At 46.8% G+C, this 19,332-nt stretch overlaps 1 protein-coding gene across 1 annotated transcript in view; it reads left to right on the top strand.

The window, feature by feature from the left end:
* The window catches only part of Abca4 (ATP binding cassette subfamily A member 4), a 123,776-nt gene extending 104,644 nt beyond the window's left edge, over positions 1 to 19,132 (top strand). The window contains exons 38-50 of the mRNA XM_040751937.1: positions 223 to 370; positions 1,376 to 1,499; positions 1,844 to 1,973; positions 3,985 to 4,105; positions 4,472 to 4,534; positions 4,976 to 5,082; positions 8,402 to 8,543; positions 10,506 to 10,640; positions 11,432 to 11,535; positions 11,613 to 11,705; positions 14,299 to 14,548; positions 15,210 to 15,296; positions 18,793 to 19,132. Coding sequence (XP_040607871.1) covers positions 223 to 370; positions 1,376 to 1,499; positions 1,844 to 1,973; positions 3,985 to 4,105; positions 4,472 to 4,534; positions 4,976 to 5,082; positions 8,402 to 8,543; positions 10,506 to 10,640; positions 11,432 to 11,535; positions 11,613 to 11,705; positions 14,299 to 14,548; positions 15,210 to 15,296; positions 18,793 to 18,912 — 1,624 coding nt within the window. The 3' untranslated portion in view covers positions 18,913 to 19,132. The remainder of the gene's footprint in view (positions 1 to 222; positions 371 to 1,375; positions 1,500 to 1,843; positions 1,974 to 3,984; positions 4,106 to 4,471; positions 4,535 to 4,975; positions 5,083 to 8,401; positions 8,544 to 10,505; positions 10,641 to 11,431; positions 11,536 to 11,612; positions 11,706 to 14,298; positions 14,549 to 15,209; positions 15,297 to 18,792) is intronic.
* The last annotated feature ends 200 nt before the right edge of the window (positions 19,133 to 19,332 follow it).

Raw genomic sequence — 19,332 nt, 5'->3', positions numbered from 1 at the left:
ACATAGCTCCTGCCCCATTTGCTTCTCATAAAACTCATGAGATGGTCAGGGCAGGCATCATCATCTCCTTTTAAAGATGAGGCACACAAACCAAGGAATGGAGTATCTCCTTTCTCTCCCTGGGACCCCAGCCAGTTCAAATACATCACCTCATACATAGAGTTATAGTGGATGGGATGGATCCTAGAACTCTCTCTCTCTGAGCTATGTCATCTCACACAGATGGGCAGTTATCCCCATGATGTACCCAGCATCCTTCCTGTTTGATGTCCCCAGCACAGCCTATGTGGCTTTGTCTTGTGCTAACCTGTTCATCGGCATCAACAGCAGTGCCATCACCTTCATCCTGGAGTTATTTGAGAATAACCGGGTGAGCTGAACTTTCTTGGCTTCTTGGTTTAATTAGTAGGATGTCGGAGCAGATGTACCAGTCCCCAGAGCCGTGGAAAACACTGTGTATGCAGATTCATGTGCTCAGACGAGCAGGGCTGCCTCCCCTACCCTCACCTGGCACCACTCCCTACTCTTGACTCTTGGTTTATGTGCTATGAGGGGAATTTAGGTTGCACACACACACACACACAGACATACACACACACTTGATGACACAGTCAGATAATTTCATATAAGGACCACATACTAACAGATTGTGTCCCTGGAGCTTCTGTTCATGTGACTTCAAAATATAAAAAGGAAAAAGATGTAACAATGAAAAAACTCCCTACCCAGGTCCCTTGTCCAGACTCCACATTTCTTCACTTCCTAATGTTTTCTGAAGGCATAAAAAGGAACACATATTCTCCCTCCAATACATACACAAATAACAACATACTGGCATATGCTGTCCTGCTCCCAAAGAAACCCTGAGGGCAGGATTAGGAAGTCCTGGTGCCAAATGACTCCATTTTACAACCTAGTAGGTCCACTTGCCCTGCCCACACCCCTGACTTCTCCCTGTCCAGAAGGGTGTGACTGGACAGAACCCCTAAAAAGAATAGGTGGCTATAGGGCTGTCTTTACCCCTCCCTCCCTTTGATTACTGTCCTGCTCTGGCTGTGCCGTGCCCTGGCTGTGCCATGCCCTGGCTGTGCCGTGCCCTGGCCATGCCGTGTTCTGGCTGTGCCGTGCTCTGGCTGTCCTCCCAGCAATCCAGCTCCCTGGGGTCTGTGTCCTCACGTGTCCCCTCAGCCTGTCCTTTTCTCACTAGTTATTCACCGTTCAGTGGATGGTCACGCATCTGCACTGGGTACTACCAGGAGACCAGAGTCCCTGGCCTTGCTCTGTGAAGACACTGGAGCCTACCTACTCACAAGGGCGGGGGTGGGGACAGGTAGCCTCAACTCCCACTCTTAACAGCCTTATTTCTCGTTCTCAGACACTGCTCAGGTTCAACGCCATGTTGAGGAAGTTACTCATTGTCTTTCCCCACTTCTGCCTGGGCAGAGGCCTCATCGACCTGGCACTGAGCCAAGCTGTGACAGATGTCTATGCCCAGTTTGGTGGGTAGCATCCTAGGTCTATGGTTCGCAACCATGGATCCACCCATGTCAGACCTGCAGCCTAGAGGCTGGGAGGGCACCTAAATGCTGGTCAGGCATTATGTTGCCACTTAGAAGGGATTAGGGTGCTTCTGTTTCTATGTCTGGGGAGCCACAGGTGAGGCCAAGGGCAAGATTTTACCCCCCTACACTTTGACCTGGAAAATCAAGAAAAAGTTAATTTGGGGTTTTATTTAGCCTCTCCTCCATGTCTGGGTATCTGGGTCATAGTTGGGTCTTCATGGGGAAGCCTGGGAAGCCTAATGCAGACTATTCATCCTAACGTCCTCTTGTTTCCTTCCCAGGTGAGGAGTACTCCTCCAACCCATTCCAGTGGGACCTGATTGGGAAAAACCTGGTTGCCATGGCAATAGAAGGGGTAGTATACTTCCTTCTAACACTCCTCATCCAACACCACTTTTTCCTCACCCGGTGGTACGTATTATTGCACCCCAAGGTGCCATCTAGTAGAGCATGTTTCCAACCCTGGGCTTCATATCAACGTGGTTCTCAGAAACTGCATTCTGGGTTTTTTCTTCATTCTCAAGACCCAGTTTGTTCTACATACTACAGGAGATAAGGGTAAAAGGAGGCGTGCTAAAATTTGAGACAAGTCTTAGCTTCAAACTCTTAGAAGCTCAATGGTTTCATTTCAGTTACTATTTAACCTTCTTGTGTAGTTACTGCATGCCTACCTTAAACTGGGTGCTAGCACTGTAAATAAAAATCATTATGGAATATCCAAGATATGAGGAAGAAGGGTTTTGATCTATGAGAAGTGAGACAAATCAAACTCCCTTGTCAGCTAGAACATGGAGTACAGGAGTTCTTTGGAACCTTGTGTTGTGTGATATTTTGTTTGCATTCTGATAAATAAAGCTTGCCTGGAGCTAGCTACTAGTTAACCATAGAGGTCTGGAGGTCTGTACAGACAGGAGTCAGGAAGTGATAAGGCCAGACAGTGGTGGCACACACTTTAAATTCCAGCACTTGGCTATCCTGGAACAGGGAAGAGCCCAGCCCAGAATCCCCACTGCATGGCATGGGCAATGTGACACACAGAAAACCCACTCCCCAGTGCCACTCGTGGAGGGCCCAAGTCCTTCTGATGAAGGCCCAGCCAGTAGAGAGTGTGAGGCCAGAAGTGACCCCTGTCCCTCTGGGCCCGGGCCTTCTGGGTGTTGGGTTGCTTGGGAATGCAGTTCAAAGTGGATGGTAAACTCCATCTAATTACCAGTTTGAGACCAGTAGCCAGCAAGTACCATAAGGGAAAGTTGAAAAGAACTTTGGAGAGAGTTTAAGAGGGCATGAAACCAGTAAGAGGTAAATGGGTGGGGTCAGGAGGAGCAAGCCAGATGCTGAGAGAGCAAGATGGGCACACCCTACTGAGAGAAGGTGCTGCCACTTGGAAGAGCATAAATAAGGAATGTGGGTTAACTGAAAATGTAAGAGCTAGTTAGTGAACTGGATGGGGATGGAGGCATTGGGGATGATACCCAGAAGAAAGTCTTTTAGACAAGATTTAATGAGTGAGCAGATGTAGTCAGTAAGGGAGGAAGGAAAGGCTGGAGTCCTAGGTCAGGCATGTCTAACTTATAGCCTACAGGCTGTATACATTCAAGGATAGCTATGAGTACAGCATAACACACTTGTAGATGACAATGCCATATATCAGTGTCAAAAGGTGGGACACTTGGCACGTAGATGGTTAGAAGGATTTCCAGACGAGGACGATTTCTCTTAGCAGGGCAGGAGGAAGTGAACACGCTGATGCTAGCAAGTGGGAATGCCTTGCATAAGGTAGGGACCAGGGCATACACCAGTGGTTGGTGGAGGAATGAGTACATTAAGAATAAGAGCCGATGGGAAAGGCATGTGGGACCTGCCTGAAGGACACAAAAGCTTGGAGGATTTAGACTTGGAACCCATAGCTTGCAAAGGACCAAAAAAGGTTGGGAAGCATGCGTTATAAGATGACAAAGCTATCTTGACGCTGAGCCGGCAGGAAAGGCTGGAGGAAGAAGGAAGGCTGATAGATAACGACTCACCTACGTTTCACTTGCTATGGAGGAAAGCTTTTAGTAACGTAACACTGGCTCCCAGGTCCTGAGCCTTCACCCTGTACCAAGCATTCAGAGTTCATCTTCACAGATCCCTGAGGTAGCCTTCTTTTTTCCCCTTCACGTGGTTGAAGAAGTCAAGGCTCAGGCAGGTCTGGCACAAGCACAAGGTCATATGAAGAGGCAGGACTGCAATGCAGGGCTAATTTGAACAGAAGCACCTGACCTGTCTGCCTAGTGTCCCTCCTGTCAGGAGCCATCTTTACAATAGACATAGAGGAAAGAAGTCCAGGGAAGTCAAAGCGGGGGGATGGGGTGACAGATGAAAGGGACGCGTGATGGTTACTGCACACCCAGGCCAATCTTGTCCACATTCCTTCCTCTAGGGTTGCTGAGCCTGCTAGAGAGCCCATTTTTGATGAAGATGATGATGTAGCTGAAGAAAGACAAAGAATTACTAGTGGGGGAAATAAAAGCGACATCTTAAGGCTGAATGAACTAACCAAGGTGAGGCACAAGTGGGCAATATTATCTTGGAGGAGCAAGCTGACCCACACATGGCACGGGACCATCACATTGTCCTTCACAGCAGCCTGCCATCTCTGTATTGTCACTTGACTTCCACATTACTGTCCCTGATGTTCATCGTGGGCACCACAGGGCCCCCAGAACTTCTCTGAGTGTCAGCATCTGCCGTGTGTTCTGTGCGTGCCCGGGGTGGTTTGCCCTCCACACCGCTCTGTCATGGCGCCTCTCCTGTCTCCTAGCATTGTGGTTTTTCTCCCAAAGCACTCTTCGCTGCCTTCTGCTCTTGCTCCACTGCCCTCTCTACCCCTGTCTTGATCTTCAGCCCGGCTTCTTTGGATCTTACAGGTTTACTCAGGCTCTTCCAGTCCAGCAGTAGACAGGTTATGTGTCGGAGTCCGTCCTGGAGAGGTGCGTACCATATAGACTACCATGAAATAGCTCCTGAGAAAAGTCAGCCCTTAGCCACGAATCTTCTCCCTCTGAGCAAATCTAATGAAAGCCAAACTTTCTGGTAGCTACCAGGGGTGGGGAGTGGGATTAAATTTATTATTTTTATCTTAGTTAATATATCTTAAATTTTATTTCAATGTGTAATTAATATAAAACATTACTGAGACATTTTTCATTTTTCTTTGTTGTTCTAAGTCTTCAAAGCCAGTGTGTTACACACTTAGTGCTCATGTCAGTTTGGATTAGGTGTGTTTTGTGTTGGTAGCCACACATGGCCAATAATCTCAATAATGGTACCCCAGGTATAAAATGACCCTCCTAGCGCTTACGCTGCCCTGGAGTGTGGCAGTGATGACCTCCTTGGCCACTATGGCAATACCTGTTCTCTGTTTTTCCTAGTGCTTTGGCCTCCTGGGAGTGAACGGTGCAGGCAAGACAACCACATTCAAGATGCTCACTGGGGACACCACAGTGACATCAGGTGACGCTACCATAGCAGGCAAGAGGTGAGTGCTCTGTCCTTCCTGTTGCAGAGTGTCGTCCACAGGCCATGTCCTTGTGCAAGCATAAGGAAAGTCATTCTCAGTCATATGCCAGAGTGACTCTGAACCCACAAAGACCTATGCAGGAGGGAAACCTCCCACAAAATGTGATTTAAAAATACACAAGACAGAGGCACACTGAAAAACCAAACTAAACTGTAACAGTTAAAAGAGTGCTCTTAGCATGGATTCTTAGAAAGTCCTGGGAATCACGAAGTCAATGCTTCTTCGTCTCTTTGGGCTATGCACTCAGCAACTGATAAGCCCTGAATCATCTTCCTCTGTAATAACACCCCATAGCCTCTCTTTCCCTCCCCTCCTCCCGTGCCCTCCCACCAACCCCCCAATATCCCTTCATTTCCCCAGGGAGGTTGAGGCCCTCCATGGGGGTGTCCATAGTCTGTCATTTCATCCAGGACAGGGCCTGGACCCTCCCCCAAGAGTTCAGGGTGAGAGTGCATCTCTCATTCTTGGATGGGAGCTCAAAGTCCATTTGTATACTTCTGGATAAATACTGATCTACTACCCAAGGCTCAATAGATTGCCTAGGCCTCCTCACTGACACCCACATTCAGGGGGTCTTGATGAGTCCCATGCTGGATTCCCAGGCATCAGCCTGGGATTCAAGAGCTAACCCTTGTCAGGTCAGCTGTTTCTAGGGGCTAAACCAGACCCGTCTTAACCCCTTTGGTCATCATTCCTCCCCTCTCTGTCACTGGATTTCTTGAGTTCATCTCAGTGCTTAGCCGTGGGAGTCTGCCTCTGTTTCCATCAGCCACTGAATGAAGGTTCTGTTTCCCAGACACTCTGGCCATGGGATTGTAGGCTGGCACTCCCCAAATCTATGTCTAAAATCCATATATGAGAGAGTACATGCCATGTTTCTATGGTTCTCTTTTTGTGATTGGGTTAGCTCGTTCAGGATGGTTTCTTCTAGTGTCATCCATTTGCCTGCAAATCTCAGGATTCCATTGTTTTTTTTTCTGCTGAATAGTACTCCATTGTGTAAATGTACCACATTTTCTCTATCCACTCTTCAGTTGAGGGGCATCTAGGTTGCTTCCAAGTTCTGGCTATTACAAATAATGCTGCTATGAACATAGTGGAACAGACATCCTTGTTGTATGAATGGGCATCTTTTGGATATATACCTAAGAGTGGAGTTGCTGTGTCTTGTGGTAGGTTTATTCCCATTTTTCTGAGGAATCTCCATACTGATTTCCAAAGTGGTTGTTCAAGTTGGCACTCCCACCAGCAGTGGAGGAATGTTCCCCTTTCACCACAACCTCTCCAGCATAAATTGTCGTTGGTATTTTTGATTTTAGCCATTCTGACAGGAGTAAGATGGTATCTCAGAGTTGTTCTGATTTGCATTTCCTGGATGGCTAAGGATGTTGAGCACTTTCTCAAGTGCCTCTCAGCCATTTTAGACTCCTCTATTGAAAATTCTCTATTTAGTTCTGTAGCCCACTTTTTAATTGGATCCTTTGGTGTTTTGGAGACTTGCTTCTTGAGTTCTTTGTAAATTTTGGAGATCAGCCCTCTGTCAGATGTGGGGTTAGTGAATATTTTTTCCCATTCTGTGGCCCATAGCCTTTCTTTATCTCCCTTCTGACAGTTTACAAAGCTTCGAGGAATTTACTGAGCCCTGGGGTACACCCATGATCCCACGTTATTATCTCCCGGGATAATATATCCTTTCTCTGAGTTGAGTTTCAGAATGGAGGTCCTCACTCAAGGGACCTCAGGGGACTTTCTTAGCATTGCCTGCTTGTGTGCCAATCTTTGCTCTCATCAGACTAAGGAAAGCTGAGAAAGTTGACCTGTATCATTGCTTCTGGAGAGTCGCTATTGGCCTCTGTGATAATGGGAGTCTAAACACACTTGTCCTCTATGAGGCAGGGCAGGGAAGAGAATGAATGACCTCCTGCTGGTTTGTCTCTTTGCTGGCTACTCCTGAACAGCAATGCTCTCACACGATGAGAGCACTCATAACACTCTGTTCTGGTTTGTAAGTGGAGCAGGCACTGCTACCCAAATGCCCTGCTCAACACGGTCCAACGGGCATCAGGAGTCCTGAGCACACCTCTGGGACTCAGATAAAATGAATCTGGGGTCGCAGCCTTCCATGGCCATGCCTGGTGGGTCTGAAGCAAACCGACTAGGAAGATAGAGCCAGGTCATAGCTGAGTGTATCTTCTCTGTCACCCAGCTACCTGCCACCAAACAAGTGACTTCACAGTGGGAACAGCAGGAGTTATGGAGAGAGGGTTCAGTGGGGGATGTAATAGGAAGTTATTAGGTGACACCAGTTTTAGCACAGGTGAGAAATGGCCTGCTGTCCTAAGGTAAAACTGAGCTGCAAGTTAGAAAGAAAGTCAAGTTTTGAAGACTGCGACTCAGGTGTGATGTCTCCTATGAATTTGGCAAGGTTGCTTCCTTGTTTCCCTGGGTGGTTTCAGCAGATCTACCTATACCTTGAGTGACCTTTGTCACAGTGAGGAACTGCAATGGACTCTATGTCCCATCCTATTCTAGCCACCCTTTATTAATAATTCCTGAGATATAAGGGGTTAGACAAAGCAAAGGAGATTTGGCAAAATCATCTATATACAGTTTTGTTGTTATTCAAGTCAATAGATTTTTAGTGGGGTATCTAATGTATTCATCAGATGGCGACTGTCACTTGCCAGTCTCCTGTTCCAGTAGTTATCTGGTGGTCTCTCTTTGTCTGCCAATAAATACAGAGGAAGAAGTTTACTTCCACTGGGAGGCATCCACCTTTTTCAAACTACTCCCCAAATGTCTGAAAGGGATTAGGATCCATCGATGATCCATTGGTCATTTCTTTTTTGTTTTGTTTGTTTGTTTGTTTGTTTTTGAGACAGGGTTTCTCTGTATTGTTTTGGAGGCTGTTCTGGACCTCACTCTGTAGACCAGACTGGCCTCAAACTGTAGATCTGCCTGCCTCTGCCTCCCGAGTGCTGGGATTAAATGCGTGCACCACCAACGCCCGGCTCCATTGATCATTTCTTAAACAGTTGTTTTTAAGCTCTCAAGCCAGGTGATCCAACCTCAACTGAGTGGCAGTTTGTCCTAGACGTAAAAACTCGGAAGGATCCTAAAGTTCGTGCTTCCAACTACAGGATTCCACTTTGATTTCTGAATTCCGTGTGTGTTTCTAAAATGGAGGTTTTGCCCCAGTGGCAGAATTCTCTCTGGCCCCTGCTTTGTGCTCACCCCCCTATGCAGGAAGCTCACTAATTGCTCTTTCTTCTTGCAGCATTTTAACCAATATTTCAGATGTCCATCAAAGCATGGGCTACTGTCCTCAATTTGATGCAATTGATGACCTACTCACAGGCCGAGAACATCTTTACCTCTATGCCAGGCTGCGGGGTGTACCAGCAGAGGAAATTGAGAAGGTGAAAAACAGTTTGTCATGGCCACATGGGAGATTGGCAGGAAACTGGGCACACTATCCACCTGTTCCAGCAAATAGTCATGCCTACTGTGTGTCAAATCCTGACCTAGAAGCTGGATATAACAGTGAATGAAACAGACACACAGCAAATCTCTGCCCTGCAGTCTAGTACATGCAGTTGTCTTTTAACCCAGCAATTAACATTCTTGAAATCTACCCTGATGACACAGGTTTCCAAATATAAAATGTGTGAGTACAAGGTTATCCATCATACCTGGGATTACAAAATATTGGATATCACCTAAATATTTAGGCATAGTTGGCTGAATCCATGCAATCCATGTGACAGTCTTATGCAGTTACAGAAAAAGCATAAGGATGGTCTCTGTGGCCTGTTACAGACTTATTCTTAATGTTATTTCTAATATTACCATATGAGAAGAGACTAGGTGTAGAGGTGAGCATGTGGGATGCCACATTTATGGAAGAAAGCAGGAAAATAGAGCAGCAGATTCGTGGCTGCTTAGTTTCCCGAATAGGATGGAAAAGGGCAAACCAGACGACGGTGACTTTGGTGCTAGGAGGGAAGTGGAGTGGAAGCCAGCTGGGGGACTGATACTTCTCAGATGTTACCCTCTGTTTCGCTTTGACTCACGCAGGTGTGTCCATGTTCTACAGATTCAAAACTAAGACAGAATCAGTAAGAATAAGAAGGGGGATATGCGTGAGAACAGAAATAAAGCCTAACGTTGAATATAAATTGGAACAAATTAGTCTATTTTAAATAATCGTGCAGATAGTGGGGTATTAGCCTTAGTCCTGGGCAAGGTAGAGTGGGGAAAAGCACTTCAATATCTGATCTATTTCTTTATATATTTGCTTTTTATATTGGTACAGACAAAGCAATTCTAAAAAATTGTAGGTCTGTGATAGACTCAAGTAAAGGAACAAATGCATTGATGTCTTGGGGACCTAGTTTTGTTATTATAGAAGAAGTGGCACATAATTTTAGGAAAAGGGAGAGCAAACAAGGCGGGAGGGGAGGAACAGCACTGGAGGCTGTCTGCTGTCCTCCACACGCGTTCTGAGGCAAATGTGCACCTACCACGGCGCACCCCTCCCCCCACATACACACGCTGGAGGTGTGGGGGTGTGGGGATCTGAAACTATTTCCAAAATGGAGCCTGAGCCGGGCGTGGTGGTGCACGTCTTTAATCCCAGCACTCGGGAGGCAGAGGCAGGCGAGTCTCTGTGAGTTCGAGACCAGCCTGGTCTACCGAGTGAGTTCCAGAACAGCCTCCAAAACAATACAGAGAAACCCTGTCTTAAAAAAACAAACATAAATAAATAAAATGGAGCCTGTATCCTAGTGGAAGGAGAAACACCAGATTCAGTAAACTGTCCGGTGAGTTAGAGAGCAGCAAGTGCTGAGAGGACATTAAGCAGGGAGCAGTTGTTAGGATGAGGTTGTGATTGTCGGTAGGGCGGCCATCCCAGGCAAACGCTCGCAGGAAGTGACATCTAAGTATAGGGCTAGAGAAGGGAAGTGAGTCACAGAGCTACCTACCGGGTGAGCTTGCCTCAACACACTTTCCTAGTGCTAACACTGTGACTGTTTGGGGGTAGAGCCAATGGGTGTGGGGTGCAGTCTTCTCAAAGAGACCTTAGAACTCTTGGTGAGAAATGTAGCTGTTTCGGGGTGGGAGGGCAGAGAGGTGGGGGCGGGTCTGCAGAACTGAGGAAGCCACACTGGTGAAACCAAAGGTCAAGAATAGAAAAGCGACCTTCTCACCTTGAACCATGTGCTAGTGCATACCAGCCAGCAGGTGGCCCTGCTGCATCAGATCTGGGTTGGGTTAGGGGCTGGCAGGCTGAGATCTGAGAATACAGCTTTGAACTGTGTGGGTGCCTGGGGCGTTCACTTGTCCATCGTCCACCCGCTGACATTTCTTTCGCTTCCCAGGTTGCCAACTGGGGTATCCAGAGCCTGGGCTTGTCTCTCTATGCTGACCGCCTGGTAGGCACCTACAGTGGCGGCAATAAGCGGAAACTCTCCACGGCCATAGCACTCATTGGCTGCCCGCCCCTGCTGCTGCTGGTGAGGGCACCACACCCTGCAGAGTTGAAGCATCGCTGCATATCCTGGGTTGGGAAAATTGGTTCAGGGCTTGCAGCTTTAGAAAAGATGACAGTTGGCTTTTGTCTGACTGGTTCACATATTGCCTCCTTTGAGCAAATTAGCCCAGTGTCTGGACATGGCGCAGTCTGGCCTTCCGTTTCTGGGAAGGCTCTGGAGGGGCCGGAAGCTAAGAGCTGGAAAGCTCTGTCAGCTCCAGGGAATGTAGGTTAGAAGCCCGGATGGGAAGGCATGTATGGACAGGAGCATTGGCCTGAGTCAGGGGCTTGGGACCCTCGCATGAATTTGGAGCAGACTAGAGTTCCTGAGTCCATGCAGTCTGAGTTTTAAGAGGACACAGGACATAGAGGGAACTGGAAAAGTTACCTGGGGTATCTCCCTCTACTATTGTCTTCCTTCCTTCCTTCTTTCCTTCCTTTCTCTCTCTCTCTCTCTCTCTCTCTTCTTCTTCTTCTTCTTCTTCTTCTTCTTCTTCTTCTTCTTCTTCTTCTTCTTCCTATTATTATTATACTGTTTCTTTCTTCCTGTGATCTTAACTGTAATTTACTAGGAAGCTGACATGGATCTATCGGTGAGCACCATGTCTCTGAACTCTCCAACCCCCCTCCTGCCCTTGTGTCCCACAGCTCATGGCTCTGTCTTGCTTGCTGGGAAGTGATTTTGCCCGTATCTGTTAGCCCAGGAAAGAGGCAATGATGGAGAAAGACCAACTCCAAGCCCCACATCTCCCTGTTTTCTCTCCTGTTCTGCAGGATGAGCCCACGACAGGGATGGATCCCCAGGCACGCCGAATGCTGTGGAATACCATTGTGAGCATCATCAGAGAAGGGAGAGCCGTGGTTCTCACCTCCCACAGGCAAGAGATCCCCAGGGAGGTGGAGGGAGGTGGAACATCCTCCTAGCTCCGTTCTCACTTCCTCTCTTGCACGATAGCATGGAAGAATGTGAAGCACTGTGTACACGGCTGGCCATCATGGTGAAGGGCACCTTTCAGTGTCTGGGTACCATTCAGCACCTCAAGTCCAAGTAAGCAGACGGAGGGGCGTGCCTTTCACTGTGTTCTTTGGGTTCAGCCAGGCCTTGAGTTCATCATGGACATTTCATTCCACGGGCATTGGCCAAGGTTGACTGGGCCAGACTATAGGGGGATGGAGAGAGCTGATGGGATGTCCTCTACTGGGTGAATTACTTATGATTGAAGCTCATAGGAGTCTCTGGATGCAAGAGATCTTACTGGGGCATTTACAGAGACTAGCTGGGAAGCAGGAGGGCCACTGTCATTGATCTAGTACCAACCCACATTTCCCTACACACCAGGACCCATGGCCTGTTTTTATGAGAGTCTACAACCAAGGCAGGAATGATTAAGAAACCAAGCAGCTTAGGCAGAAGTGTGCAGATCTCTGTGAGTTCAAGGCCAGCCTGGTCTACATGAGTTCCATGACAACCAAGGCTACATAGAGAAACCCTGTCTCAAAACAACAAACAAGCAAACAAACAAAACAAAAAGAGACCAAACAGCTTGAGAACCAATTTTCTTTTCTAGGATATTGTATCTGGTTAAGTCTGAAAAAAAAATGACCATATGTTAGTTATATGGCAAACTAACAATACAAGTAATCTTGAACAAGATTATCTTGCATTCATAAACTTATAAATGGTTAAATATAATTCCTTGATATTTATAGCTTGTGAGCTAAAGCTAATGATTAGTTAAAATGAGATTATTATAACATCACTGTCTTTCCTTGAATCCTAATATGCCTGGGAAAGAGTGGATTTATAGTTGTCACTCATATATTTAACATGCTTATCAGGAGCCCTGGATATAGGCTATCAAGCCAACTGGTGAAAAGGACAGAATCTAGCTTATCTGAGATCCAAATCTTGAGGAGTCTATGGAAGCACGTTGCATGGCAATTCCATCCTTCACATGCATCAGGGCAGAAAGAACTAATATGTAAGGTACATTTGACAAATGGGCATTTGACCTTGACTTCTTAAGGAGCCACCATGTGGGGACTACATAGACAGTATGGGGATGTCAGCATGTGAGGTCACCAGACCCATGTCACCAATGCCCCATGCCCAACTGCTAAAGCACATTCCCCCCACTTTCCCTCTCATTCCTCGGTATCCTCGTGATGGCAGAGGTAGGGGGTGGCATTCCCTTGTGGAGGGATGGCTGACTTCCTGTAACTGGAAGGCTGATAACATCTTACTGTAGAGACAGCCCTGGTTCATACAGTAAACTTTAACTGGCACGATGTACCCCCACCTAGGTCATCACAGTCACCAGCCTAGGATGCTGCTCTTTCTGATGGACCATCTTGACCCACATAGGGTGACCAGCAGACCTTGAAAGGAGAGGGGAGAAGCATCATTGTTAGTCTGCTTTATATCAAAAATACCTGAGAAAAACCCACACTAGGGAGCAAAGGCTGGCCAGCTCCACTGTTTTGGGCATGGGGCAGACAATCATGGTGGTAGCAATATGTAGTAGAGAATCCTGCTTCCCTTAGTAGGTTCCAGGAAAGAAAGAGGGGACCTTTTCCAAGCACATCCCCATGATCTTCTTCCTCCAACGAGGCCCCACCTCTAATGAAACCGTCCATTGATAAAATGAGAGCCCCTTATGATCCTAGGCCCCACCTCTAATGAAACCGTCCATTGATAAAATGAGAGCCCCTTATGATCCTAGGCTCCACCTCTAATGAAACCATCCATGGTTGAAGTGAGAGCCCCTTATGATCCTAGGCCCCACCTCTAATGAAACCGTCCATTGATGAAATGAGAGCCCCTCATGGTCCCATCTCTATTCAGTGCTGCCTTGAGGACCAAGTGGTTAATACACGAGTCTTCAGGAGATGCATCCAACCACAATAAAACTCCACTTCCTTCAGGCACTTCCCTTAGGAAGGAATGCCTTCCCAAGCCTTTGTTCTTCCATGGCAGGTCTTATCAAAGTCATTCAGTCTTCCTCACATCTGAGGGCTGCAGCCATGTCCCCATGTGTGGGCCTGAGGTCTTTTTTTTTTTAAATATCTATTTATTTATTACATATACACCAGATTGAATTGTAGATGGTTGTGAGCCACCATGTGGTTGCTGGGAATTGAACCCAAGACCTCTGGAAGAGCAGTCAGTGCTCTTAACCTCTGAGCCAACCCTCCAGCCCCGGGCCTGAGGTCTTAACAAGGGGCTACAACCACCTTGAACTTCAGCAAGTATGTCCATCCAACTTTGCCACACAGACATTTAGACCTCCTGAAACTGTTGCTGAACATTTTTTTGTTCCTAGTTTTAAATGTGCATGGAAAGTCAAGGCTGTGGGCTTTTTAAAAATTTATTTACTTTATACACTATTTTACTTTATACACTATTTGTATATACAACTTTTTGCTAGAAGAGAGCATCAGATCCCTCTATAGATGGTTGTGAGCCACTATGTGGTTGCAGGGAATTGAACTCAGGAACTCTGGAAGAATAGCCAGTGCTCTTAATCTCTGAGCCATCTCTCCGGCTCTGCTGTGGGCTTTTAATCCTCATTATGCCTGATGACAGTACTCTTTGGGGGTTGCCTTAGCTCTAACAGTCCTGTACACTCTGCACTTGCTAGGTTTGGAGACGGCTACGTTGTCACAATGAAAATTAAATCCCCAAAGGACGACTTGCTTCCCGACTTGAATCCCGTCGAGCAGTTCTTCCAGGGCAACTTCCCAGGCAGTGTGCTGAGGGAGCGGCACCACAGCCTGTTGCAGTTCCAGGTCTCCTCCTCTTCGCTGGCCAGGATCTTCCAGCTGCTCATCACCCACAAGGACAGCCTGCTCATCGAGGAGTACTCAGTCACTCAGACCACGCTGGACCAGGCAAGTCCCCCCAGGGTGCCCACTGCTCTCCAACACCTGACATGAGGGGTGGGTGACAGATGTCTTCAGCTTTAACACACTGTTGGTCGCTGTCCCTCAGAGTCAAATCTGGCATTTCAGAAGTGGTTTTCTAACAATATTCTAGTCATCCACAAACGTCACTATTTTTACTTCGTTCTTTTCTTACATCTTATTTCATGCTTGCTGGTGCATGATGGTGACTGTTTTTTTTTTAATCAACTTTTTCATGTGTAATTTACAAAGAACAAAATAGACATATTTAATTGTTCATATCAACAAGTGTTTATAAACATTTACTCTTTATGTAGGTATTCATTTATTGGTATGGATGTGATGTTCCTGTGTGTTTGCATGTGTGCAGGTACACATGAACATGTGTGAACATGCATGTAGAAACCTGAGGTGGATGTCAGGATCTTCCTTGGTTACTCCTCCTGCCTCTTCTTCGAGGCAGGGTCTCTCATTCAAACCCAGAGCTTTCCAATACTATGTCTGCTCTTACAAGCCAGCTTGCTCCAGGGATCTCCTATATCCACCTTCCAAGGCCGGAATTACAGTTTACCATACATGCCAGGCCATTTATGTGGGTACAGGGTCCCATCTTTCTGGAAACTTCCACTTACTCTTCCCCTGCCTGCAGGTATTTGTGAACTTCGCTAAGCAGCAGACCGAGACCTATGACCTCCCTCTGCATCCTCGAGCTGCTGGAGCCAGCTGGCCAGCCAAGGTACTTCTACTGCCCTTCCTAACCGCTGCATAGGTGGGGCCTCAGCTCAGGGGCCTCGCTGACCCACTGGGCCCGAGGTGCTCCGAGGTGCAGATGAGGCTCTGCCGAGAGCACTCAAGCCACATCTCCACCTGTCCCTGTCATGCCTGCAGTCCTCCTTGATTGGTCCCAGCCGCTCTCCACTAAGTCCTTCTCAGTTGAAGACTTCCCTCAGTAGCAGAGTGGCTCATTTATTCATGTGTGTGCATGTGTTTGTGTCCAACTCAAGTTGTCAGGCTTGAGGCACTGTGACTTTATCCAGTGAGACTACCTCACGGGCCCAAGGATAGTTTTAAAATGAACTTTGCTGCATATTTTTGCTAATACCATAAAAAGCAAAAACTCCATACTTCAGGTTTTAGGAATAAGCACAGGAAGAGAGAATATTGACACATCTTGGCTGTTGGGATATTGACGTCTTGGTCACCCCTTTGAGTTTAAAAAGATGGAGACTAACTGGCCCCCTGTTTCAATGGTAGACATGTCTTGTTAGAGCCAAGACTTAGACCAGTTTGGGGAGGTGGACTCTTGTTCTTCATGGAAGCAATAAGATAGTGAAGGAAGAAATGATAGAAAGAGATAGAAGGTACAAGTTCTGGCCCAAGATAATGCCTGGGATAGACTTCCAGTTCCGCCCTGGCACAGTGCCCATCAGGAGTACCCCCTTCAGTGTCCCAGTGCCCATCAGGAGTACCCCCCAGTGTCCCAGTGCCCATCAGGAGTACCCCCCAGTGTCCCAGTGCCCATCAGGAGTACCCCCCAGTGTCCCAGTGCCCATCAGGAGTACCCCCAGTGTCCCAGTGCCCATCAGGAGTACCCCCCAGTGTCCCAGTGCCCATCAGGAGTACCCCCCCAGTGTCCCAGTGCCCATCAGGAGTACCCCCCCAGTGTCCCCGGGAAAGAAAGCTGGAGAAAGTAGTGGGGTCCATGCCAGTAGCCAGACCGCTAGGTTTACGCTTCAAATTTTACAAGTGACTGCCATTCTGTCCAGACTACTGGACAGCAAACCAAATCAACTCCCAGTATTTAAAAACAACAACAACAAACACCCACATGAAATGCCTTATTTCCCATAGAGTTCACATTCCTCCCAACCATGTCTTGCTTGCAAGAAAAGCCAAGTACAGCTGAAGAGCGAAGTAAGCCTTCCCAAGGTCATGTTGTAATGAATACTTCTCCACCCATGGCTACTTGGCAAGGTTGACTCTGTCTTCCTATCTGTCATCCACCATAGGGACCAGAATGCCCAAGTAAAAATGCCAGGGCAGCTTCTTTTGCAAATCTTCTGACTATTGTCTCTCATTTCCAGATCTCACAGTTGCTGTTGATACAGGCTGAAAAAAATTATTCTTTCAAAGTCTTTTACAGTCACGAGTCCCTGTTATAACAGAGAACCACACAGATAGCAAAATTCTTTCTAAGCTGGGCGGTAGTGGCACACACCTTTAGTCCCAGCACTTGGGACGCAGAGACAGGAGGATCTCTGTGAGTTCGAGACCAGCCTGGTCTACAGGACAGCCTCCAAAGCTACACAGAGAAACCCTGCCTCGAAAAAAATAATTTTTTCTAAGAATTACCTGTGGCCCCTTCCACATACCACGACATACTATCTATCTGTTTGTTTGTTTGTTTTGCTTATTTGTTAGTGTGTTGACTGGATCTCACTGTGTGGTCCAGGCTGTCTCCAAAGCTGTAGTCTTTGTGACTCAGTCTCCAGAGTGTTGGGATTGCAAGTGTATGCTGCCATAGCCAGAGGCACAGTCCCTCCTACAGGGCTAACACCAGCTCACCTCTGGACCAGGCCAGGGTGCTCACGGTCTGTCATCTGGACTGGTTAATTCCAACTTTTCCCTAAGATCATGTTATTAATGTGTTTGCTACTTTTTTTTTTTTTTTTGCTTACCGATATTCAAGAACCTACTGTAACACATTGGCAAAATTACTATTTTTATAATAACTATTCTAGTCAAAAATCTAACTCTGACCTATGTATGACATACCATCTTCATAAAAGTTTACAAAAACCCTTTATATGGTATTATATATAAATCTATCATAAACAGATAGAAATTGAGTTCTTATCTACACTATACTACTTAAAACTAATTTTGCTTAAAGTACTCTGAAAACAAGAAGCAGGTGATTTATCTAAGGTGGTCTAGGCAACATTCCCATCCTGCTCTGAGTTTTGGGAAGGTCAGCAGCTGATGGCTTCAGAGCCCCCGGTTTTGAGTAGAAACTGAATAGGTGTTTTTATTATCTAGAAATATGCTTATCTGGGATGTTTTCAAGCTCTCTGAAGGACCCAGTCTTAGGAAACATCTCTCAGGATTAGACTTTGTACATTCTCACCGTCGGTTTTATGAAAACAGACAAACATCACCGACTTGGTAGGAGAGCTGGCGATCGAGGATCTGTTAACTTAGAACAAGCCAATCATTTTACACCTGTCATATTTGCTTTAGGCAATAGGGGGAAAATCAGAACAACACCTGACTCTATTTTTATACACAGAGGTCACACACACCATGTTTATCCTTCAGTTATATTCCTAAGAGTTTAAAGTTCCCAGAGCCTTGACGGAGACCCTGGTGTTGTCTCAGGCCCTGTTCTCATCCTTACAACTCACTGTCTACGTCTTCAGAGGTTGTGTTTAAACCAGATAATTGGACGAGCCATGTTTTGCATAGACTGGGAAGGCCCATCTCCAACCCTCTCCTTCCCCTGCTCCCCATCCCCACCGCTCAGTTAATATTGGATCATGAAGACAGCCTATAATTTACGATTAGAGATTATATGTCTCTACTAGAAAGGTTGAGTTAGAAAAACGTCCATTTCTCCAGGACCCTGAACTTGGTACACAAGTTTGATCTGGATTCATTATCATGAATTCCATTTGAATCTCTCTTCATGAGATATACACATAAATATCCTGGTCAAATGATCTTTCTTCCCAGGAGCCACCTCTGAATGAACTGGACAAAAAGAAGGGCTGAACTTAAATGATAACTTCTTGGTTTTTAAGCCAGTAAGGTGACAGTGACTTTCTTGGGTAATAAAAAAAAAAAAGGGTTGGCAATTTAGCTCAATGGTAGAAGCCCTTGTCCAGAACTACAAGGATCTCAGTTTGGACCCCAAATGGGGAACACAGTCTTCAAAACATCCACTGAGAGTGTAGCTTTCTTCTAAAATGTAAACACACAGGCAAGTAGGTCCCTGTAAGAAACGTGGGGACCTTAGAGCACATCTGGTCTGCTCACTCACAGCTGAGAAGTCAAGGCAGCCCGTAACCTTGGTGGTCTGATGAGTCCCAGTCCCTCAGCTGAGCGTCCTCCAGGGCCTGCCGATGGCTACACCTTGAAACCTAAGACTATTATTGCACCAGAGAACCAGGAAGAGAAATGTCCAGCCAACCTTCCGCAGGGCTGATTCCTTCCATCGTGTTTGTCCCAAACAGGTTGAAGGGAAAGCTGGGCGGCCGGAGACGAAGGAGCCTTTGCCCCCGGGATCAGCTGAACTAGCTAACATATACAGTCCTAGTGCCGCAGAAGACAAACACAAGAGGCGCCCTCAGTGAACTCCAGGAGGCTCTTCCAGAAGGAAACCAAAACTCACCTGGGGAGTCACCAGAACCTCTGCTGGCAAAACTGACCTATCCGAACAGTTACCTTTGCACCCAGACCACGCGAGTAGTACCCTGATCAGCGGCTTTGCACCCAGACCACGTGACTAGTCCCCTGATCAGTGGCTTTGCTTGGTGTCACTTTCATTTCCAGTGCTTCTGCTTTTGTGGGGTGGGAGGGGTGTGGGTGCGTGGGAGTTATTTGGAAGGAGGAATAAAGCGTGCTCTCCTCGTAAACGACTCATTAATCTTCCAAACATGACTTCATTATTGTTCAGCATATGATATGCAGTTTCAGACCTTCTCAGAGGGTAAGTACATCTCAAGTTGCTGTGACTTTCTACGGGAGTCACTGACACAGCCATACTGTTTGTG

The sequence above is a fragment of the Mesocricetus auratus genome, unplaced genomic scaffold, assembly GCF_017639785.1.
Source record: "Mesocricetus auratus isolate SY011 unplaced genomic scaffold, BCM_Maur_2.0 Super-Scaffold_100009, whole genome shotgun sequence".
Lineage (NCBI taxonomy): Eukaryota > Metazoa > Chordata > Mammalia > Rodentia > Cricetidae > Mesocricetus > Mesocricetus auratus.
Note: the sequence above shows the minus strand (reverse complement) of the source record. Positions and strands in the feature narration are given on the sequence as shown.